The sequence below is a fragment of the Erinaceus europaeus genome, chromosome 12 (assembly GCF_950295315.1).
Source record: "Erinaceus europaeus chromosome 12, mEriEur2.1, whole genome shotgun sequence".
NCBI classification, from domain to species: domain Eukaryota; kingdom Metazoa; phylum Chordata; class Mammalia; order Eulipotyphla; family Erinaceidae; genus Erinaceus; species Erinaceus europaeus.
This window is the reverse complement of record NC_080173.1, coordinates 63204530-63228602: the sequence shown is the minus strand read 5'-3', so window position 1 is coordinate 63228602 and position 24073 is coordinate 63204530. Positions and strand designations below refer to the sequence as shown.

Here is a 24073-nt window from a genome sequence, read left to right as displayed (position 1 = left end):
TTTCTTTCTTTCTTTCTTTCTTTCTTTCTTTCTTTCTTTCTTTCTTTAGAATTCACAATTTCAAAAAACCTTATAATATCACCCCTTTCAACAGAAAAAAAGCACTTACAGAAAAGGAGGACACTCAAAACATTGTCGTCCTTACCTTATTGCCGAAAATAGATATACTTGGGTTAACAAAGAGACATCACAAAGAAAGAAATGCTATCAAATCTGTTAGTCAGCTCACTCCATCTCACTTCTGACACAGAGCAAAGTGGAAAGTTTTTGCCCACCTCCCACTCCACACATCACAACTTTGCTTCTGTGTATGTTCAAGCTCCACCTGAACGTTCAGACAGTCTCAGAATTGGTACCAAAACATTGAGAGTCATTTTGACCATCTCAGCATCCTTTAAAAGTGAGAACAGAATCAAAACAAGCAAAAAAAATTTTTTTAAAAGAAAAATAAAACCTTAATGTAACAATTATACTATGGTTAGCTTTTAACTAGATATTAACGCTATATATGACTACTGGTCTAAGTCAAAAATCACTACCAAATGTGATTCAAAGAGATTTAAAAGGAGAAGGGGAAGGGGAGGGAAACCATCAAGAAAAACAAAAACATAACTAAACCAAAAATCATGGATTATATACACATTTAAAAGCTGTTGTCGTATATTACAGCAGATTCGTGAGATGATGAGATGGAGTCAACCCTCCATCCAAAGTGAGCCATCTCTGGTGGGGGTGGGGAGTGAGGCTGGTGGGGGTCCAGGTTTGATGACATCACCTAAACAAAGGGCCACTCAGAAACTTCGCCCAGTCTTGCCTGGACATCCAGGTATGCTCTGCAGGGTACAGAAGGTTGGGGTGGCCAGAAGAGGACAGACAGTGTGGGGAGGGAGGAGAGAGAAGAAGGGTCAGTCAAGCATACAATGTACCCCAACTTCACGAGTATTGCTTTCAGGGTGTGACAATGTTGGGCTACAGGGGAGATGAAGGACAGGCCTGGCTAGGGGTTTAGTGCGACATCTGATGACTCCTGAAGCTGGGGGGAGGGCAGTTCTAAGACCCACTTTACTGGTTGGTTAAAGTCCTGTAGAATTCATGAGGCAAAGGTGGGAGATGTGGCTATACCGGGTTTTGACATGCATGTTGACCAGCAATGCTCTCCCCCTCAACTTCTGCTTCGAAACGATGTCTTAAAAAAAAAATCCGCCTTACTAGCTACCCACCAATGATTGCCAAATGAAAATGCAAATTTCTACTAAAAAAAATAATTGTTCTACATACTTAGGAGTTAGGACTCTGGGAATGAATTACCAGCTTTGGTTATGGGAAGTAGACTGGCCCAGAACTAGCTGTGAGTCTGACCTCCCCATATGGTCAGCACTGAGTGCCTGAGGGTCACCTCTTCTAGGGACAGACTATATGTCTTGCAGCCAGGTGACTCAATCTGGCTCACCCCCATTTGGGGGGTGGGGTGGGATGGGTCAGTATCCCCAATTTTTTTTCTTTGCTAGTTTATCCTCCAATGGAAACAGAGTTGGATGAAGAAGACTGGCTGGGAGACTCTCAGACTCCTTCATGGAAAGATGGAAGCAGCCCTGGAGGGTCTGATAGTGCTGTGGCATGCCCCACACTTCCTGTTTTCCAGGGTAGGGGGATGGGGCATTGTTCTGGCAGTCTCAGCATCTCACACTTGGCAGCTCTTAAGTATACTCATCCTCTGATTCCAAGAGCTGGGTTCCACCACCCGCCTCAATACCCTGAATTCTGGGATAGGTCAGCCTACCTTGCTCTCAGAGGAACATGACTTCCCCCAGGCTCCCAAACCCAGCTTCATTAGTTGTGAGTAGCTCTCTTTCAAATGATTAGTGGCCTCTGGCACTGGCCAGCAATGGCTGGGTCAGTGCTCAAAGGGAAGTGGAGGTGAAGGGTGGGGGGATATCACACAAGGGTTTATTTGGTTAGGAGAGGCAGTTGCATTAGTTGAGGTGATTCCTTACAGCAGCAACATTAGAGGGATCCAAGAGAGACTGATGGAACTCACCCTAAACTGGTCTCCCAACTGGGCCCACCCTATTGAGTCCTAACTGAGACAGGGGGCAGAAATCCTACTACTGCAAACCTAAGTGGCAAATCCATCTCCAGCCTGGTTTCTCCTGGGTCTCACCCTCAGAGTGGAAGGTGCTCGTGCCCTCAGCCTGGGATTTTCTGGTTGGGTGTGTCTGTGTGTGGGAGCACTCTGAGGCCTCACCCTCCCTCTTCAGTAGAGGTGGACCCATGTTTCAAGCCCCTGAGCAAATGTGCTTACACAGTACACATTTCACATCCCTGAAAGATGTTCTCATTTCTCGGTGTTCTTCCCCAGAATGACAGAGCCTCAGTTCCAAACAAGAATGCAGCTAGAGGCTTCCTGACTGATTGTCCCAACCTCCCCACTCCTCTGCTCCCCTTCTGTATCCCCGTCAAAGTGACTTAAAAAAAAATGTTTAATTAACTTGAGCTCAGTTTAAAAGGTTAGGAAACTGGCAGGTATCCAAATCCATGTTACGCAGGTGATGTCGTTAATTTAATTTGCTTTTCGCGCGGTATTCTGGATAATTACTCAGTAGTTACTGGCAAAAATGTTTTCTTTTCACTGAAAGATGGAGTCCGACTGATTATGCAAACCCCATTGGCTGAGCCCTATGAGCTCTGGCCTCCACCCACCCTGACATCTGGCATAAGACCAGTGTTTCCTACCTCTACCCACTGGGATGGGCACACCCCAAGATCGCCTTCCAGTTTCCCACACTCGTGATTGTATTTCAAGACAGAGAGATGAGAAGTAGGAAAGACGAAGAGAAGAAATCAAAAGAACTAAGTCAAGGGGGGAGGGAAAGAAGAATAAAAAAAAAGTGGGAATCATGATTAAAGCTACAGAGAAGGACAAAAGATGAAAAGACCAGATTTGCTTTGCCCCCCACCCCACCCACCCCCGAAAAGGGGTCCAGGAAGAGGAGAGAGATGTGGACACAGCCAGACCAGGGTCTGTGCGTACTTGCATGCACAGTGCACATACAGGTACGACAGGCCCGGCAGGGCAGATACACATGGCAGAGAAGGTAATACCTCAGAGTGAGATGGCAACGAAAGCACCTGCTCAATGGTATCCATTTGTAAAGGCCGTTGCAATCAAAGGTCCCTAAAATTGCACAATTGTTAAGGTCATCAGCACGCTATACATGGGAACAGATTGTCATTTTCTGGGAAAGGAAATTATCACTAGCACTAGACTGTGGTTGCCAGCATGAATATGTAATTCTGAGACACCATGCCACCAGGGATGACATCTTCCTGGGCTGCAACTCCACCCTACCTCCCACAACCCCAAGCCTGTCTGCTAACCCAGAGAGGAAATCAAGAGCCAGATTCCAAGGGCCAGGGGATGGGAAAGGGAGGCCTGTGCCTAGTATGACAGGCATTGCTGCCCTATACCCAGAAGGCTAGGATAGTAAGTGTCTCTGTCCACAGGCCCTCCGGCTCCAGCTGGGGAGAAAGCAAACCCTGAGCAGATGAAATGTGATGCGGTGCGCTTATTTCAGAAAAACATCACAGCACACAGGTCAAAAGAACCAGGTTTTCGTGAACAAATAGGGTCTGTGTTTCTGGGCGCTGAAAATGGAAATGAGTTGTGTTCTAAGTGGTGATAGACGGTCTCCCAAATTGATGCAGTGCTAAGCTGAATAATAATACTTTGAATTTGGTACTACTGCTGATCCGAGGGGATTTGACTCATCCAACTACTGACTTATGTGATACTGGCTTGGGAGTGGAATTAAAACAAGGATCCAGATTAATATATATATATATAGGCCAGGGCTGGCAGAAATGTCTGTGTCACAGCGTGAGCGTAAATGTGAATGTGGTGGGGGGGTGCTGGGGGACAGGGATCTAGCTGCCCTGGAGACTGTCTGGGTCTGTTGTGGTCTCCCAAGTGTGGCCCCAGGCCAGGCTCTCCTGCTTTCTCCCTCAAGCAGAGTCTGACAGGGACAGGACCTGGGACAGCAGACATTTCCATTTTAGTTTAAAACTGCCTCCAGAATGTGGAGAGTGGCCGATTTTCTGTTTCCCAAATGGAAGGGACAGCGAGTGGGTGGGCTCAGGCACATTCATGCTCACACACACTGGGAGGGGTGAGGGGAAGAACAATACAATCTGAAAACAGCATGCAAATCTGTTAAGCAAATTTCCATTGCCTGGATTAGTCAGATTATAGAACCACAGAGCATTACAAATATCAAACGCATCTGGCCTTCAGGGGGGCACAGCTAAAGAATGCAAATGGGAACTTACTTGGAACCTGGAAACTGGAAGAAACATTAGTGAAGGAAACCTCTTGGGAGAGAACTGGCAATCCCACACCAAAACACCAGGCTCAGGCACAGCCACTGCTGCTGGATCTTAGACTGGGGACTCTACCCACTAAAGTTGCTACTCTCAGGTCACAGCCCACACAACAGTGTCCAGAAGGCAGGAACCCAGGAGGGTGTCTGATGCTGAGGACCTAGTAGGTGCCAGCAGATGCCAGCTCCTAACTCTAACTCTCACACAGTATTTCCAGTGAGGCAGGCTTATTTTTCATTTTTGCAGCCAGGGAAGCATGGCTGGATTCTATAAGTGGTTTAAGGTTATATGGGCTGGAGGTTTTAGAATGGTAAGTCTGAACCTGGTTTGTCCATTCCATCACATGGCAACACACCTTGTCTGGCCTACAGGTGCTAGGAACCATCTAAGGAAGGGGTGTCAGCCCCACTGAAGGACTCACAGGAAAGGGGCAGGAGGGAGGAGGCAAAGGGCAGGGGAGGGTAGGTACTTACAGCTATGCCGTGGCCGAAGCCCGAGCCTGGCTGTGGGCTGGCCGCACTTATGTAATTCCCCACTCCGGAGTCCTGGCTGGCAGGGCCGTAGAGATCGGCGACAGGTCCTGGGCTGTTGGCCCCCGGGAAGCCTCCGGGCCGCGCCGGATTGGAGCCTGCCGGGGAAGCGGGCGCGCCAAAATTCGGTTGAGCACTGTAGCTATTCAGGACTGGTGTGCAGAGAATAGAGCTGGGTATGAGGCCAGAAGCCAGGCATGCACCGGTCATTACAAGCCAAACACTCGAGAAAAACAGCTGAGGCCCAATTTCTAACACTCAACCAAGGCCATGCGAAGACATCAGCAGGGACTCAAAAATACTCAGCCCAGGCTACTACTAAGAAGCTCGGAAGCTCCAAAAATAGAATTAAAAAAAAAACAATCATTCAACACACTATGGCAACCAACCGGAGGTGCTTCACTGCCCACCAAATGATCACAATAGAAATAGAGATATATATAAAAGAGAGAGAAAGAGAAATTGTTTTCACATCTGAATTGATGCTCATGCAGTCTTGTCTAGATTTGGGCACGTTGAGACAGCATTCACATCCCATGCAAACTACAAAGGAACTAGTTTTAGACTACACATTGTGTTAATATTGATATTAAAATGTGACAGGAAACAAAGCAATTTGTGTCCAGGAAAAAAAAAATCTTTGGGGAGGGGAGTTTCTTTTTTTTTTTTTTTTGGTTTGGTTTACTTTTTTTTTTTTTTTTGCTTTTGGATCCATTAAATGACAAATTTGTTCAAAAAATAAGAAAAGATAAAAAAAAAATCTTCATTCTCCAGTTTTCCCCCCACCACACCACCACCCCCAGACACTCCCCCCTCCCACTGGCTACTCCCTCCCTCCTCACCCTCCCCACTTGTATCCCTGCATGAAATCATCAGTACTGAACGTGGTCAGAGAATGGGGTATGTCATGGAAAACTGGGGCATTTTAACAGAACTGTAATGATGGTGGCAGGGGTTCCCTTTTAGGGTGGAGAGCAGGGTATGGAGAGAGGGAATGGGGTGGGGATGGCAATTCTGGAGGCTGGAGCCAACACTGAGAGAAAGCCAGTGACTCTAGGATACCCACACACTCACCTCCTGCAGTAAAAGGAAGGAGAGGGGGGTAAACTTTTTTTTTTTTTCCTTTTGTTAAAAAAAAAAAAAGACAAAAGAAGTATGAATGCAGAACATACTGACTGAATCCTTTATAGCAAAAACATAGCTAATGGAAAGGCCTGCTTTTTGTTAGTTATTCTCAGATCTAAACTCTAGTGTGAGAAAAAGAGGTAGGAGTAATATACCTTTGCTACAAAGACTTGAGATTTCATACCTCCAGATCGCCAGAGTGGAAGAGGGGGTTGGGGTGTCTGGAGGAAACAATGCCTTGGCCTTCCTCCTTTAGTGGACCAAACCCCATCATTTCCTGCCACCTGAGGGCCACAGCCTGTCAATCAGTTCATTTTGTCTCGGCTTCAATTCCTCTTAGTAGTTCAAACTATTTCTTTTCCAAAGGGGAAGAACATTTTAATTGCAAAAGTAAGTCTCACTAATTTCGAAAGCTTAAGGTGAGTCTACGGCTGGCTACTTATGGACCATAGCTCAGTTAATTTCTATAAACCAGACAATCTGGGCTCCATTATTTTTTCCTGTTCCTTGTCGCCTCACTCTTCTTTCCCTGCTTCCTTCTATACTTCCCTCTCTGGCTATAAGCTGCTGCCTTCAATGGCAGAAGGAAAGAACATCTGTGTCCTCTTGGCCATAACTTTGCCCTGGGGACTGTGGGTGAGTAGAGTCCACACTTCTGGTGAGGCTGTCAGAGTCAGACATGGATTGGCTTTTGCCCCTACCACACGAAGGAAGAGACATGAGCATGTACCCAAGTCAGCTTTGTAGGAGGCTTGAGACAAGTGCATGAAAACACAAAGGAGACCAATCCAGGCTGGGCTTGGCTCTTGACTCAGCAGAGAAGGGAAACTGCTTTCTTCTGGTGTCCTTGGGGGCAAGAGGCCCCAAGGTGAATTCCAATTAAAGCTGTAGCTGAGAAATCGGTGGTGGATGGAAAAAGAAAAGAAGAGAAGAGAAGAGAAGAGAAGAGAAGAGAAGAGAAGAGAAGAGAAGAGATGAAGAAAGAAAGGAAGGAAGGAAGGAAGGAAGGAAGGAAGGAAGGAAGGAAGGGACAGACCTGTTCCAGAGGCTTAGAGCAAGTGGATGACTGGTTTGGGAATGCTCTGGCATACAAAGGGGGTGGGATTTTTGAATATAGAAGATTAAACCTGTGGATAACATTTGGCCCTTCTCACTCATGGAGGCAAATATCAAGCTGAGATATTCAAAAGGCTGCATTATCTTGGTCTAACACATGGTTCTCCTCTGGGCTAGGGAAAATGGAAAGAGCTCAGGCAGTGAACCCCTGGCTCACCCAGGCAGCTGACCACCACCCCTCCCCCCCCTTACCAGGGTAACTAACAAAGTAACTAATCTGTTCTATTTTAAAGTAAATCAATGGGGTGGAGCCGGGTCTATAGTGGAAGAAAGCAAGCAAGCAAACTCCCCCCTCCCCCCCACACTTGCTTCTTCCTCTTCTGGTGAGTTGAAGTGCCAAGAAGATGACAGGCCCATCTATCCAGGGGCTGGGGAGAAAGCAGGTCTGGGTGTAGCATGCCCACCGAAGGATGGGGTACAGGGCAGAGACCCACCCCCACCCCCTACCCTCGCATCCACTTAGCGACAAGAGGACTAGTGGTGGTCTGTCTACCCATCCCCATTTATGTCTTTTAGTCCTGCATACCCAGGTTCCTAAAACTTAAAAGTAGGTTTGAAGGGAATTCCACAAAAAAGCAGCTCTTCTTAGGCCTGTCGAATCCCTCCCTGATCCATCATCTTCTATCAGATGACACAAAAATCACCACAGAGAAGGTCCTGCATTAGAATGCAGCTTTTAAAATCCCAAGTTCCTATATTATTATACACCTCTCAACCTTCACAACCTCTCAAAAGCCCCAGCTCAAAGTCACCCTGAGGTTATCCACCTCCGGGCACAGGCGGAGATGACAGGTTACCCCAATACTGGGCTGGTCTCCTTTCTCTGGGCTTCTGGATAGTGGCACCTGCACCCTAAAGGGCCAGGGTCATGGAGTTGTGTCTGTGTTCCACAGTCAACAGTTCCCACTTCCTCTCACTGCAGCAAGAGCATGCAGACACTAGAAAGCAAACACAGAAAGCAAACACAGCTCCTGCACCTTTGGGGAGGCCCACATGGCAAAACCTGGCGAATAAGCAGATGGGAGACGCCACTTGGCGTATAAGCTTGTCAGTAGCTGTTCCTGCTGTCTGAGGGTGGCATGGCATCAGGGATGGATTTTTCTCCTGTGGGGAAGCTCACACTGCACGCAGGCTGGCTACATAGCACAGGGAGCTGTTGGAAGAGCTGTGCCTTTAACAGCAGGGACAGAAAGCATGCCACCTAGCCCTAGACTTCAAGGGGATTTCTGTGCATGTGAATTTTTCCATAACCAGTTCCCCCACCACGATCAGTTTTGATGGAGACTTTCCCTAAGTGCAAAATCTCAGTTTGAGGGGACAGAAATGGTTCCACATGCCAGGACGGGCTCAGAAATATGGGAATGGAAACTGACTCTGAACAGTACTGTCTGCTTATACTTATATACTTAGCTTGTGTGTGTAGGGAGGGAGGGGGCCTTAGTATGTGTTGCTTAATAAGCAAACAACAGTACTGAAGTTTACAAGCTGGGCATTATGATTGTGCCCCAGGAGACAATGCCTTATAAAGACCTTTCATTTTTGTAACACAAGCTGTGTGTACTTGGTAGCAAGTCCTGCACCATGCTGGGAATGTGAGGGCTCATTGTGGGGAGCAGGTCTTTTCTCCATCAGCTGCTCTGAGTAGCATCCACAGTAATGGTTTCATCCTGGGTGGGGTCCTTATCATCCCTCACCACTGCTCCCCCAGCATCTGCTGAGCTTTTCCCAGTCTAGGCAGCTGGTATACTCTGGGCACTTATGACACTGGACTTGGAGTCAGAAGAGCTGAGTGTGAGCCTGATTCCTAACTGTACAGCTGTGTGCTTTGGGGTAAACCTCTCCTCCTCCTCAGTTGAAATTCAAATGCTGCTTGCCTTACTCAGTCTGACCCTTAGTGGGCTGCGGCCCCAATGAAGCAGAGGAAGCACTTGTCAAGTTTAAAACAAATACATCTAGTTTTGACATAGCTATATGCCCAGAGTCCCACAAAGCAGGCATTTATAAATGCAGATTTAGGAAAATCTGGTGTAGGAAAATACAATTCTCTCATCATACAAATGAGAAGGTGATTTACAAAAGGATCCAACTCATCTGCCTGGACTTGAAGAAAGGGAACTGAGAGCAGGAAGCAAGGACAGTAAATCTCATTGAGGCTAGATGCATTTAAATGAAAATTAGAAGGGTTTTGCATTGGATAAAAGTAGGCACTTCCTACCCCTGGGCTGGGTTAGGTGGGGTAGAGGTGAGGGAGCACCTGGATGGTTGACCCCAGCCAGCTAGGATCCAGAGAACTTATTAGGGGGTTGTTCTGTAGGGGCTGGGTCTAAAGTTCTTAGACACCTTTGCCTGAGGTTTCTTAAAGCCAGTCTGTGAAAGGTTTGTTTTCCAGTGAGCGCACAGGCTCCATGTGACCAGCTGAGGCCAGAGAGAATCAGAACTGATTCACTCTAAGGTCCAGACACCCAGCTATTTCTTTTTTTTTTTTTTTTAATTATTTATTTATGAGAAAGATGGGAGGAGAGAGAGAGAGAGAGAAAGAACCAGACATCACTCTGATACATGTGCTGCCGGGGACCAAACTCAGGACCTCATGCTTGAGAGTCCAATGCTTTATCCAGTGTGCCACCTCCCAGACCACAACACCCATGTATTTCCACATGACCCTTAAGTGATGGGCTTGAACCTGAGGCAGAAGGCTAGAATCCAAGAGTGAGTGAGTGAGTGAGTGAGTGAGTGTGTGTGTCCCCTAGTATTCTTAAATCTGACCCAAAGAAAGGCATTGTATACAAAGTTCTTTCCAGATGCCACCAGTTCACACATCTGGGACAAGCCAGGGATGCTCCAAATTCCTGGGTAAGCACAGTCCTGGGCTGGTGGGTCTCATGTTTCCCCAAAGGACAAGGCTAACTCTCAATCATCCGCTTTGTGAATTACCTGCAGTTTGAGGCACTTTGGTGACAGAGTCTCTCCCCTGCCCTGCAGTATGCAAAGCAAATGCAATGGCAGGTCCAGTTTAAAAGGACTATGCTGACAAAATAGAAGGTATTATGCCTTGTGTTTCAGGGACAAGTAGGAGTTGGTCCAACTGGTGCCTTGTCCCCCATGCCCAAACCCCAGGCCCAGAAGGAAGATTGACAACATAAGCTTGTCCAATCATCTTTGAGGGCAAGATTTACTTTGACCTATGCTAACTGGTCATACGGGGTTGGGGGTGGGAGTGTTTATTTTAGGGCAATTAAAGAAACAGACTGAAAAAGAATGAACAGAGGTCGGAATCACTGTCCCTCCAGCACTCACCTCTATCTTCTTCATCTAGTCTATGTCACGCTTCTGTCTTTCTCGGATAAACACTCCACAGGAACAGAGACTCTGCTTCCTCCCATGGCCAAGGACAGCCCAAGGTGGAGTGTGGCAACAAGCTCGTGACACTTGGGTGCTCGGGGTCCCTATGTTCCCAGACAGCATGTCCTCCAGAACAAGAATGTTCCCTCTACTTCTCTACAACACTGGACATTCAGTGGACGTGGGCTTCTTATTACCAAGCAGCTTTCAACTCTGGAGGTTATGTGCTTGCTGGGCAGGGTTCCTCTCCATCAGCTAGCCACCCCATACTTGAGGACTCTGAAGAATGGTGGCTGAGCAGCCCAAGATGTTACTGGGACCAGAGTTGGGGACCTCAGTCTGCACTGTGCCTTCTGAAAGTGACGCATAAATTAAGACAGATGGTCATATGGGAAAGACATGAAAAAAAGACACCTGCTTCTGAGAGCAGGAGGAGAAACACAGCTATGAATTATTACAGCACATCTGGAGCAAAGTAAGTCTGTCTGACCAGCTATGCCCAGACTTTCCTTCTAAAACTTACTGAGCTTGAAGGAGGGAGATATGGACAGAGAACCAACAACTATGTCCACTCTGGGAAAATTGCATGACAAACGATTTTATACTAAAAATTCTTTTTAAAGCCCTACTGAAAACCAGGCTGTTCCAAAGGGGGAGGAGCAGAAATACTTTAAAAATGGGGAAGAATTAAGAGAGCAGTAGGATGATATCTATTTATTTTTTCATTGTCTCCTTTACCAAATGAATCTATTATCTCAAAGGACCCACTCAGCCTGGTATGAATAAGTCTTTTTTTAAAATATTTATTTTATTTATTTATTCCCTTTTGTTGCCCTTGTTGTTTTATTGTTGTAGTTATTATTGTTGTTGTCGTTGTTGGATAGGACAGAGAGAAATGGAGAGAGGAGGGGAAGACAGAGAGGAGGAGAGAAAGATAGACACCTGCAAACCTGCTTCACCGCCTGTGAAGCGACTCCCCTGCAGGTGGGGAGCCGGGGGCTCGAACCGGGATCCTTATGCCGGTCCTTGTGCTTTGCGCCACCTGCGCTTAACCCGCTGCGCTACAGCCCGACTCCCTGAATAAGTCTTAACATATCTGGAGATGCCTGGCTCATCTGAAATACTGCACAGGACATGCACACTGTCTGCTCATTCACTGCTGACAGGTCAGTGTCCCACAGACACCCAAATGCCAGTTGCAGACGTGCCAGTCAAATCAAATTGCAGCTTCTGCTTGTTTTCTTGGAACCTAACCCACTGCTGACCAGGGCGATCAGTGCTGATGTCTGCTGGCTAATAATGACACATCTCAAGTAGGGAATTGATGGACAGAGAACCTAAAACTTGGGACTAATTATCTTGTAGAATGTCCTAAGCCTCCAGTCAAATCCCATTTCCCTAAAGAGATCATTTCACTGATGGCTTCTCCGAAACTATCATGGCATGATGGTGATCCTGAGGATTCTCATTGTCACTCAGGTCCAAGGTTGCATAGGAAAAGCCCCAAAGCTCAGGACAGACATATCTGAGGAATGCTTGGTAGCTGGGGCTCTGCTCTGCATATTAAGATATAATTTCATCAAAACCTTCACTCTTCATTGTGATACTCTTTTTGTCATGGGCCCTGACTGGAGTTTGTAAGAGTCTCTCCTCACAAAGGACCAGGCCAAAAGGTACCAGAGAGGAGGAAGGAAGAGGGCAATTAGTGGCTGACTGCCATATGTTTAAATGTGAATTCTGAGAATGGAGCAGCTGTGAGTGTGTCTGGGTCTGGTCTTTGACCAAAGAAATCAGGTTTTTGCCATGAAGGCAAAGAATGAACTTTCTGGAACCAAGAATCCTCAGATGCCTGCTCTCCAGAGGGCCTGCTTCTTTTGCAAGTTTCTAAGGAAGAAAGGAAGGAGAGTGTGGTCCCAGGTAGGGAAAGGCCAAGTCATGAGTGGTTGTGCTCTCTGCTCAGTGACTGGGCATCCTGGGAACCCCCTGGTTGCCAAGAGTGAAATGTTGAGTCCCTGAGTCTGTCTACCTGAACTGTCTACTGGCTGCCCTGGGATGCAAGTCTCAAACACAAGGTGGTGTTCCTTCTCCTGCTCAGATGTGAATGAATGTCCTGAGTCTCTATCGCTTCAGAAGACAAGAGGAGATCAAGCCGAGAGATCAATGTTTTTAACCTGGCTGAAGTAGGCAATATTTTAGTGCTCACAGGATGTTGCCTTTTCCTTAGACTAACTGGTTTCAGACTCCAGGCCAAGGGGCAGTGGCTGAGGAGACCTAACAGAAAGTACCCACAAAGTGCTGCAATAAGACAGCAGGAAGCTGTCACACAATCCTGGAAGGCAAGCCTGGCAAAGATGGGAAGGTGGAACCATGGTGATGACAGGGTCCTTGCATCCTTATCTAGTCCTTTCCACGCTGAGAATCAAAAGGAAATAAAGACAAGCTGTGTGGGGCCTGGAAGAGATCCTCCTCCACCTCCTTCAACAGTTTGGCTGCTGCAGGTGACTCCTACACGGATCCTGAGACTATCTGCTGCTTTGTTTTGCTCTGGTGACTGACATGTCCTTGAGATACATTCGTCTTTCCCCAGAAGAAATCAGCCTGGCTTTTCTCCACACATACCCAGCCACTGTCTTGTGCTCATGTGCTCAGTCATTCCCACTCTGCCCACTCCTAGCCTGAGGAGTCAGATCCTGCTTGTGTTGTGGTGTAAGTGGCTTCACTGACTGCAGGGCATTTTCTGCACTGTGTACTACTACACTTAGAAGACAACACTGGACTCCGGTTCTGTAAGGGGGGCCGGGTGGTGGCACACCTGGTTGAGCACATATGCTATAGTGCGCAAGGAACCAGGTTCAAGCCCCTGGTCCCCACCTGTAGGGGGAATGTTTCATGAGTGGTGAAGCAGTGCTGCAGGTGTCTCTCTGTCTCTCTCCCATACTGTCTCCCCCTTCCCTCTCAATTTCTGGTGGTCTCTATCCAATAAATAAATAAAGATAAATTTTTTTTAAAAAAGCTCTGTAAGGAATCTGATAACATTCTGATTGTCTGGTTAGGGAAAACAGAGCAGGGGAAAGCCCCACACTAGTGGGGGCAATACTGGATCTGGAGGCAAGAAACACAGTTTTAGAAGCTGGGGCTTTTGAGGGTACCAGGCAGGAAAGGGGAATAATATTTTACAAGACCTAATGAGTGTTAGGGGCATTTAAAAAAAAAATTAACTACAGCATGCTCAGCTCTGGCTTATGATGGTGTGGGGCACTGAACCCCAGGACTTTGGAGTCTTGAGCATGAACATCTTGCATAACCATTATGCTGTCTCTCCCACTAGTACCATGTGCATTGGTAGTTATCTAATATCACCATTTTTTTACACTCCTTTTTAAAAAAATTACTTACTGGATGCAGAGATGGAAGGGGGTGACAGAGAGAAAGACACCTACAGTAATGTTTTACCACTCCTGAAGCTCCCTCCCTGCATTGTGGGGGCTGGGGGCTTGAACCCAGGTTCTTGCATGTGGTAATATTTGTGCTCAACCAGGTGTGCCACCATCCAGCCCCCTTTTCTTTACACTCTTAACAACTTGTGACTTAATGACCCTGGGTTATACATGAGGAACCCAAGGAGTCAACAATGAGGGAACAGGCCCAACACAATACCATGGTTCACACAGGACTGAATTTGACTTTAATTTGGACATAATGAGAACTTGGGCTATTTTTCTGAAATTGATCAGTTGCCTGAGTCATAGTTTGACATTATTTACTTGGATGTTCTTTGCCTTAGGTAGGTTGTGAATTCATGGACAAAGACTTTATTGCTCTTCCCAAGTTGGAAGCACCTAAAGATGTTTTCCTCCCCTCGTTGGGGGTGCTCTGATGTTGGGCAGTGCCTGTTACATGAGGACTGGACCACTCCTCAGGGGGGCAAGGCTGGGTACAAAGCAGGCATGCAGTACCACAGGGGTCAGGCTGCAATAAAGCAGAGACTGTCATGAAAAAATTTGGAAGCCCTCACAGTGCCTGGGTCTCACAAGGACTCCCCCAGAAGGTGCAAGCAGAGGGCAGCTCTCAGTTCCTATAGACCACTCTGTTCTGCCTAGGGTGGTCCTGTGTGGAGCTGGAATGCCCTCGGGCCATCAGTATTTACTGCCCAAACACGTCTCATGGAGACTCACTGCCCAGAGCAGGGAGTGGGGGGCTGTAGAGAGGATGCCCAAGGGGAAGCTCCTTGAAGACCTGTACAAAAGGCTTTCCACTTGAGCAGCCCGTCTTTAATGATTATAAAGGCACAGGAGTTTAATCCATTTTTGATGTAAGCACTAATAGCTCTGTGTCCTTGAAGTTCAAAGCGGGCGCATGCATGTCACTAATTAGCCAAGCATGGAGTCATTCAGCTCCATCTCATGTTACTAATTAGGTCTTCAATAACAAACAAACTCTGACCTTACCAAAAGGCCCCCATTTGTCAGACAGTCAAGGGGAGCACTGCTTCCCCATTTACGGTAGCTCAGGGCTGCTGCTTCTGTGGGTAAATACTCTCAGCCAGGGCAGGGCAGCTCTCCAAGGAGCAAAATCCCTCTAGGGGAACAAAGACCCCTTCAGCACTCCCTGAGGGGTGGACCTTCTGGCCCAGCTGAGAGGATCCTCGAAGTAGAGTCCTGGGCTCCAAGCTGCAGGTTACAGACTGCTGGTGAGCTCTCCTTGTCAGAGAAGGCTGGGGTGAATTGCCTGGTTTAGCCTTCATTTTTCAGTTTCTGAGGCAGAGTGACAGAGATACACTGATAACGTGGAGCTGCACCTCCAGTAAGAACCTGGTGGTACTTAAGTTCATCCTTACACCTTAAGACTTGCTTGAGGAAGGTGATAACTACCACAGAGGCCTGGGGTTTGCCTGGTGTCGATTCTGATTCGATGGGTCTGCAGTATATGTGGACTGGAAACTAGGAATTAAAACAAAATCCAAAACTGTCTAGGTGATTTTAACATGCAGCACAGTTCAAGAACCACTGTGTTAGGCCATCTTATCAATGGTAGCTATTGATAGTTTCATCTTTATTAATGAATACCAACTAGAGAGCCCAAAGTAACCACATCCAAAGTGAAAAGCTGGGCCTAGACTTTGCTAATGACACAACACTCAATCCTGGAAAGATTTCTATCCCTCTCACTTCTTGCATGCACTGAAAAATGCTCACCACATTGCCTTGTCACCTGGGATCCCTTGCCTTTCTCTCCAGCCACTTCTAATTTTAAGGCATTGTCACTGTGCCCCCTCACTCCACCCCCCCAACCCCCACTCATGACAAGGGATAGAGAGCTTTGGAAACAGCAGTGACAAAGAGCTAAAGAGCAGAAAGGTCCCCAAGAACAGTTCCTTCCCTGATCCCCTGTACGTACACACACACACACACACACACACACACACACACACACACACACACTTTGAAATCCTTTGTCCAAAAATCACCACCCTATAGGTGGCAGAAAGATGACTGGAATTAAATCTTCTGATTTTGACCCCATCTTTCCTTCCTTCCTTTCTTCCTCTTATGCTTCCAACCCTCTTAAACCCACCCATCATTCTTATCTGATCGAACCTAGAAGGGGGAAAAAAATTACAGGGAAGCCTCTGTGCTGCTTCTGTCACACCAACGCACACATGTGGTGGGGCAAAATCCTGGAACACCGATTAGGGGTCCAGATAGTCCTTTGTAAACCTGATTTTTCTTCAAGCCAGGTTGGAGGGGAGACATTGAGCTCTCTGAACTTGCTCAGTGGAAGGTTAAAGACTAGTTGTGGACCGGGAGTTGAATAATCCCGGCCCAGAAAAGTCAGACAATGTGGCCACGGATAAACTGCAAAACCGAAGAAGGAGTTGCTTCCAACAGTGGTCGTGCTATCTGGTTTCGCTGATGTGTTCCTGGTCTGGAGAGGTTGAGGTGACACTGTCAGACCCTTCTGCCTGGGTGAGTGCCTGATTTCCTCACTCCAGGATATCTCAAGTCCATTGGTCTGTGTTGCTGAGCTTCTCTTTCCTCTAAAGAGGAAAAGCCAGTCTTCTGTAGGTAGTCAGAAATAACTTCCAGAAAAAGAGGTGGTGAGGCGGGGGAGAGGGCTGGGCAGCCTTTGCCTCCCAAAGCAGCCTCTATCATATGAACCCAGGTTTGCATTAATTGTTTACCAGAGACCTGGACAGATCATTTTATTAATATTAATAAGTAACCAGGAACAAAGGGCCCCTTTATTTTTAGCCTTCTCTAATTGCGTAGTAATTACTCATCTACAAAACAAATGAGCCCCGGCTCGCGGTTGCTATGGTACCAGGAAAGGGGCAGCCTCCCTGCAGAATGATTGGGCGAGGAGATCGGTGCTCCTACCTCTACTCCCGCCCCTCCCCAGTCATTGGCTCAAAGCAAAGCCCCAGCAACGCACTGGCCAATCCCCTCCCAGCCTCAGGGCGGGCTTCCCAGCGACCTTCCAGATTCAATCCTCACAACTCAGAGCAAGAAATGTTGACTGATCCCAATGGAAAAGGAGAACGTCTGTCAGGGCTGAAAAGGCCCTCCCCTGCTTCATTGCGTAGTTTCTTTTGGGCACTGGCTAACTGCCTAATGTCTTATTTCAGCTAAAGTAAACTTTCAAATAATTACCCTTAGGCTGACTCCCTCTTACCTGGCACATGTCCTGTGGAGCTCTTTTGTCTGACTTTGGTCTGAAAGGATTCAGGGATCAGAAGCCAGATCAGAAATGTCAGCCAAAGCCAGACAGTACCATGTTGTTCAGTTCTGCAACGGTAGAAGCAGGTGCATAAAAGTACAGATAATGCCTCCTGAGACTTCCTGGAAATGACTTTGGGCTTTCTCTTCCCACAAGGATGCGAAGAATTGAGTTGACAGTTGCTGTGGCTTTTTTGTTGTTTCTAAAGATGTGATGTATGTTTTAAACACGAAGAACTTTGCTCAGGCATCACAGAATTGGTCTGAGGATGCATCCATTGATGTGGTTGAGCAAAGAGCTGATGAGACAAAGCTTAAAGTCTACCCCTGCCACCTCAGTCAAATTATCTTAGTCACAATTTAAAAATCCTCCAGATGGGGATTGAAATGAGTACCAAATGCATAGGGTTGTGAAAGTGACGTGGGATAAGGAACGTTGACTTAGCACAGTATCTGGGTTATTCATGATGCATGTGATATTATTATTACTCTTATTATCCACCTGTTTCCATTATCTTTATTTAAATTGGGTGGAAAGTGTCTCTAACTTTCAATTCACCACTAGCAAGGAATCCTCCAGGTGGTATGAATTTCAAGATGCCAAAGAATGTACACCATGGTGGCTCTCTCATCTTGAGAGATGTCATTTTAACAGCCAGTTATATCTGTTTAAAAGTGTTATTTGCCTGTCTCTTTTTCTGCAGGATCACAAGTGGGAAAGGGGAGATCTTTTTATTAATATTAGCAAACACCCAGGAACAAAGGGCCCCTTTATTTTCTTCTTTCTCTGATTGCACAGTAATTACTCATCTATGCTAAAAATAGGCTGACTTGGCCTGGAGGAATGATGGATTATACTGTCGGAGAAGGCAGGTGCCATCCTGAAAAACATGCAAAGTGTCTTCCTAGAACTCAAGCCCTGCCTTTCATTCAGGAAGAGGACTGAGGGCACTGGGTTAACATAGGGGGCTAGAGCAAAGGAGGGGGATGTCCTAGGTATAGGTGAGCAGCTGTGCTTCTCAGTCAGCACAAGCCAGATTTTAGTGGAGGAAAAAAAAAAGGCAAGAGCATAGGGGAAGGGACTGGCAGGAAGGACAGTGGCTGTCACCAGGACACAGGAATAGCCCCAAGCGTAGAATGGGTAACTCACTGGCAAAAGGAGAGGAGAGCCATGAGTTACCAAGGTAGTGTCCTGGTGATGGCTGCCTTTTGGTTGTCTCATTCCCTTCTACTTGGGTCCAGACCACAAACCCAGCTCCAGTGATTAGAGGTGAGAGGCTGTGCTCTGTGAGGTGACTACCATGTTAACCTTTAGCTAGTTCTGCGCTTACCCAGCCCTGCTGCTTCTCTGTTCAACCAATATACCTATATCTCTTCCAGGAGCTCTCAGAATCTATTAATAACCTGTCTCTTCTTTGTCAAGCCTATACCTCCAATGCCTAGCTGACAGCTGGCACCCCAGATAGTTCATTCACCTCCCAGTCCAAATCCTTCAAGGCCCACTTCAAGTCTTGCCTCATACAGAATCTTCTTTGCTTGCCAAATATAGGAATCTCTTATTAAAGGTCAACTTTTTCACCAGTTGTCCCCAAAAGATTGGGTGCTCATTGAAAGCAAGGGCCAAGCCCCCCCCTACCACCACCAGTCCCCAGCATGATGTTGACCCCAGCACTCAAATGAACCAGTTAATGGGTAAAAGCACACACCAGTCTCTTATTGGACAGTTATAATTGAGAGCTCGTTTGGAGTGCAGCTACTCAAACCAGTCCAGTCCATCTCTGTTCAGGGAAGATTGTCCTCTTCCATAAAGTTTATGGCTTCAGGAGGGATGTACATGCAGGTGACAGAGAAAGAGCACACCTGCATAGTCAACTAGGTCAGCCTAATTGATCCTGGTGATCAATGAATGACATTTTATATCCAGATTGCCCTCTGGCAGATATATTTCAACATTATGGAGTGCTTCCAATGTATATACTACCTGTCTCTTGTCCTGCCTTCAGTCCCACATATCTTTCTGTCTCTCTCTTTCCCCCACCCTCCAGGGTTTTCACTGGGGCTTGATACCAGCACAAGGACTCCAGTGCTCTTGGCGGCCATTTTTTCCATTTTATTGGATAGGACAGAGAGAAACTGAGAAGTGGATGAGATAGAGAGGGAGAATTATAGATACCTACAGACGTGCTTCACTGCCTATCAAATGTCCTCCTGCAGATGGGGAGCCAGAGGTTCAAAGGCAGATCCTTATAGGGTTGCTTGCACATAGTACTGTGTGCACTTAACAGGGTGTGCCACTGCCTGCCCTGTCCCGTCTCTCTAATCCACACTGGACACTGTAGCCAAGATTTGTTTAAGATAGAAATGTGATGCCACTTCTGGGTTCCAGGTCTCTCTAGGTCCCCAGTTGCTCATGTGAATCCAGGCTCCTTAGCATAGCAGCAAGCTCCTGCTTTGGCTCTGCCTAGCTTTCTAGATTCACCTGCTGCTTCCTCCTACCTTACACACACTTCATTTTACTCTACAGCAAGTGTGAACCACTTGCAGGGTTTCAAATCCACTTTACTGTTCTAGACCCTATGGGATTTGTATAAGCTGTTCCCTATGACCTCTTTATTTTGTTTTACTTATTTATTTTATTGCCAGCAGGATTATAGCTGGGGCTTAGTGCCAGCACTATGAATCCATCATTCCTGGTGGTCACCCTCCCTCCTTTCTATTTTATTTGATAGGACAGAGAGAAATTGAGAGGGAAGGGAGATAGAGAAGAACACAGACCCGCAGACCTGCTTCACCCCTGCTCAAACCCGGGTCCTTGTGCATGGCAGTGTGTGCACTCAATGGAGTATGCCACTGCTTGCCCCCCTTTGCCCCCTTGTTCTTTGAAAGTAGAAATGCTCATTCATCTAAAACTTTCTCAGACACCCCAGACAACACTATTGACTTGCTCCTCTTTGCTCCTTCTGCTACTGGGTTATGGCACCAAATTATATGGAATTGTCAGCCTCCAAACTTGACTGACTCTTTTAAGCCAAGCCTTAGCTGAGCACCACAGAATACTAGGTTCTTCCTAGAATCCTAGACCTCCTCTTCTTCAAACAGTGCTGTGAAGCAGAAAACTACTGCAGTCATTTTGCCTCTATAGGAAACCCCACACACAAAAAATACTGAAATCATAAGGGGGGGGATGAGCAAAATTAAGAGAATTGCTAAGAGCCCTGAGCAGCCTGCCCACAAAGCCCACTTCTACATAGTACCCAGGATGCCAGCCAATACATCTCCTATAATGTGTATCCATGCTGAATTGGTTCAGACATAGCCAAAAGCACTCTGGTTCAAGGGGTAGGAAAGTGTTTGCTGTATACAATGACAGTTATTGTTGTTATATACCTAACAAATACCTACAAAATAAAACTCTGTATCAGATGTGATCTGGGCCCAGTTCAGAGATGAACATTTGAAAGATCTGACTGTGAGGTGTCAGGTGGGAGCCTAGTCCTTGGCTGCCATGGTGGTGGTGGTGGTGGCAGCAGACTTCTCTCCCAGCAAATCCTGCATCCTTGTGTGTCAGGGTATGCAGAGCAGGTGGGGCCCTCAGGGACAAATCTGGTTCCTCCACAGGTTATGTAAGAGAGATCCAGGTTCAAGTTTAGGATTCTTAGCCCTTGACTCAAGCCTTCCTTTCCTGCCTACAACTGTGCTGCTACCCAGCTTCTGTATAAAAACAAACACGTGAAGCCAGACTTCCAGCTTTTGCCTTCCTTCTCACCTCGTGAGGCAGCTGTGGGAAGTGGGCATGGTAGTCTGAGCTCTGCAGAAGCTCAGAAGCCACTGTGCATTCAGGCATGTACTGCTTGATGTTTTTCTCCAATATGTGCCTTCACCTGTTGTCATGGCTCGCTGACCAGCCCCAGTGCGGGGTGGGGGAGGGGGGAATCATAGCTTCTTTATCCCATGCTCTCTATGTTCTCATGGAGTGCTCAAAGGCAGCAATACCCTCCTTGATGCTCCTCCTGACAGTGGGGCCCACAGGAGTGAGCACCAGCCAGTTCAGGGGCAGCCATGGATGTGTCACCCACCGAAAATAATTCCACTGATTTAAAAGACCATTAACATTCCCCACTCCATTCACTTCAGGATTAACTTATACTTAGTTTTGAGCTTCAAGGCTATTCACTAATTGTTTCAGGGTTGATTTATCAAGTGCATGGTATTTCTATTACAAAATTATTGATTAGAGCTGATGTATTTTATCCTCAATAGGGCTGGTCTGAAAGCCCCTGGAAAATGAATGAAGCCGAGGTCAGCAGTGGGCAGTTCTGCACGTTATTATAAATTCACGGGAGTTACAAAATCCAATGCTGGACTCTTTACGGTGGAAGTCCTGGCTCTCCCCGAAATGAAATTTTTAATGACAAACAGGAGCAAGGTGTCCCTCCCCAGAACACAGGCAGTGGACTGCGAGATACGTGATCAGGGGAGGTCTTTTGACCAAGTCTGGCTGTTGCAGTAGCTGGTCCAAACAGGTCACAAATCTGCTCTCCCTCTGGGCTACAGTGCTGGCTCCGTGCCACAGCTGAAGCCATGGCTCTGTTCCAGAAAGGGTGGGGTCCCAGAACCCTATCTGCAGATGTGACCTTGGGCCACAGTCCCCAGAGGAACCATTCTGCTGGTACAGGGGAGGCTGAGAAGGCTTTTGGATCCTATTGCTGGATATGTAGGAAAGCCACCTTCAGAAAAGAAGGGAGCATGTTGATCCACCTGTCTTCTACTGATGAAACTGGTAATTCGAGGAATAATGGTCCTGGAAAAAGGGACAGCCAGGGCGATGAGCAGAATCAGACCACTGAAGGCAAGAAGCATCACCTGACTGTGAATTCCTCCATAAGTGGTATATAGCAAACATATAATAACGACTTTTTGAAAGCACCACCCAGACATCTGAAAGCTTATGTTGCAACTAATGCAAACTCCCTTCAGCAGCTGGAAGAGTATATGGGGGACTCTATGTTTCATACCCCTGTGCTAACACATGCACTGCTAAGGATGCCTGGCCAGGGAGTGGGGAGGGGAAAAGGTGTGGGACAGCATGCTTGTTTTGTGTGATCATTTCCCTCCCACAAAGCATTTTGTTTTATGGTTCAGTTCAAATCCTTATTTTCTCTCCAACCTGAATTTTACTTACAGGAATAAAAACTCTTAGAATTTTCAGTCACAAGGTAGTAAAGCCATGTTACTAGCAGAGTCAGTCTGCTTGCTGTCTCTACCTTCTTCTCTGGTTCCCAGTCTACCTCTCCAACAGCCCTGAGAGCTATCATTTCCAGCCATTCCTCTGCCCACTCCCCTACCCCTACTCCAGGAAGGCCAAGTCAGAATGGCAATGATATCTAGATTCCTTTTCCTGCCTCATGGTGGCTTCATTGTGTTTGAAGACCTAGCATACACATCCATTCTCTGCTTCCATCCAGTTGTGCCACCGACTTCCACAGCATCACGGCTTCTCTCCATGGAGCTACCATTTTGTTCTGTCACACCACACTCTTGGGTTCTGTACGGGCTCTGTGACTTGCTGGGCTCTGGCTCCCATAAAATATGACCAGTACCTTGTAGGTTCAGGTCTCCACCCATGTCTACCTGTAGCATTGAGTCTGAGATACCAACCAGCTGGACCTAAAGAGCAGGTCCCAGACAGTAAGGACTACTTCACTTGACATTGGCTTGTAGAGATCAGGGACATGTCCAGTAGCTCTAAAAGACCCCAGAACTCCCCTCTGGCTTATCAACACAAAGGGAGGGTAAAGGCTACAGGACACCAAAGTCTTCTTGGGGAGACTGAGGAAAGAAACTAAGGCCTTCTCTTTGGATGTCATTGCCATCTTCCCCTCCTTAACCCACCTCTCCCCATGAAGCTGTGCCAATAGTCTTCACACTAGGAATGCTACTATGCTCGACCCACCTGTCCCCCACCAGCTTGGAGTGCCCACCAAAAGGCTTCTCCTTCATGCTTGCCACAAGTAAGAACAACTGCTGACAGTCTCTGGGATCCAGTGTATTTTCTATCTAGTGGGCCAAGGATGTTAAGACCCCCTATCCTATCTCATTTTACCCTCCACCTCAGGGAGCAGACCACACAGATGGGGCTGCCACATGGGCCTGTGTCCTTGCAGGGAGAGGTGTGAGCTGGGAAAGGACTCAAAGAGTTGGGGGGAGGTAATGGGAGGGGGGAAAGTCTGGGGGCACCTAGCTGCTGGGTTGAAGAAACAAGAAGAGATCTGTTCTGTTCAAGACCCCCTACAAGAAAGACAAGAACAAGGAAGAATTTTAAGACTCCTTCCAGGCCTGGTTCCATTCTCTTTCATCTGATAGGTGGGTGTTACTCACAGAGACCTCAGTTGGGAAGGCTCAAGCTGAGGGTGGTGACCCAGTTCTGAACTGGGGGAGCAAGGAGTGTGAGGGGAGGTGGTGGTGGCTGATGGCGAGAATATGGATCCAAGCCCCTGGGAAATATTGAAAACATGAAGCCCTTCTCTTCCTGGTCCCCCGTGATATCCTGTCGGCAGCTGTGCAGTGCTGAGCCATCAGAGGCCCTGTAATATCAACTCAACAATGCATGTTCTACAACTACAGCTACAGCTACCAGTACATCTACTACAGTGCATGCATTTAGTTCAGTCCCACAGATACATACAATCTAAGAACAGGCAGGGGAGGTGTGAAATGTTTTACTGGACAACAGGTGTTTTGGAGTCGTAACTAATAAAAAATTAAAAAAAGGAAAAAAAAGAAAAAGAAAACAAAAGTGTACAAAAAAAGACATTTCTCGAGAGTTGGATATGAGTTTGTTTCTTGAACTGTTTCCATCTGAACAAG

The 24073-nt window shown here is 47.0% G+C and overlaps 1 protein-coding gene across 6 annotated transcripts in view; it reads right to left on the bottom strand.

Moving 5' to 3' along the window:
* Positions 1-44: 44 nt before the first annotated feature.
* Positions 45-24073, bottom strand: part of MSI2 (musashi RNA binding protein 2) — a 434263-nt gene continuing 410234 nt past the window's right edge. The window contains exons 12-14 of one of the 6 annotated variants that reach the window (XM_007526695.3): positions 4851-5059; positions 3103-3175; positions 45-833 (exon numbers count right to left, since the gene is read on the bottom strand). In XM_007526695.3, coding sequence (XP_007526757.1) covers positions 3134-3175; positions 4851-5059 — 251 coding nt within the window. In that variant the 3' untranslated portion in view covers positions 45-833; positions 3103-3133. The remainder of the gene's footprint in view (positions 834-3102; positions 3176-4850; positions 5060-24073) is intronic. The other 5 variants (XM_007526696.2, XR_009553096.1, XM_060203807.1 and 2 more) reach the window with 5 other exon arrangements.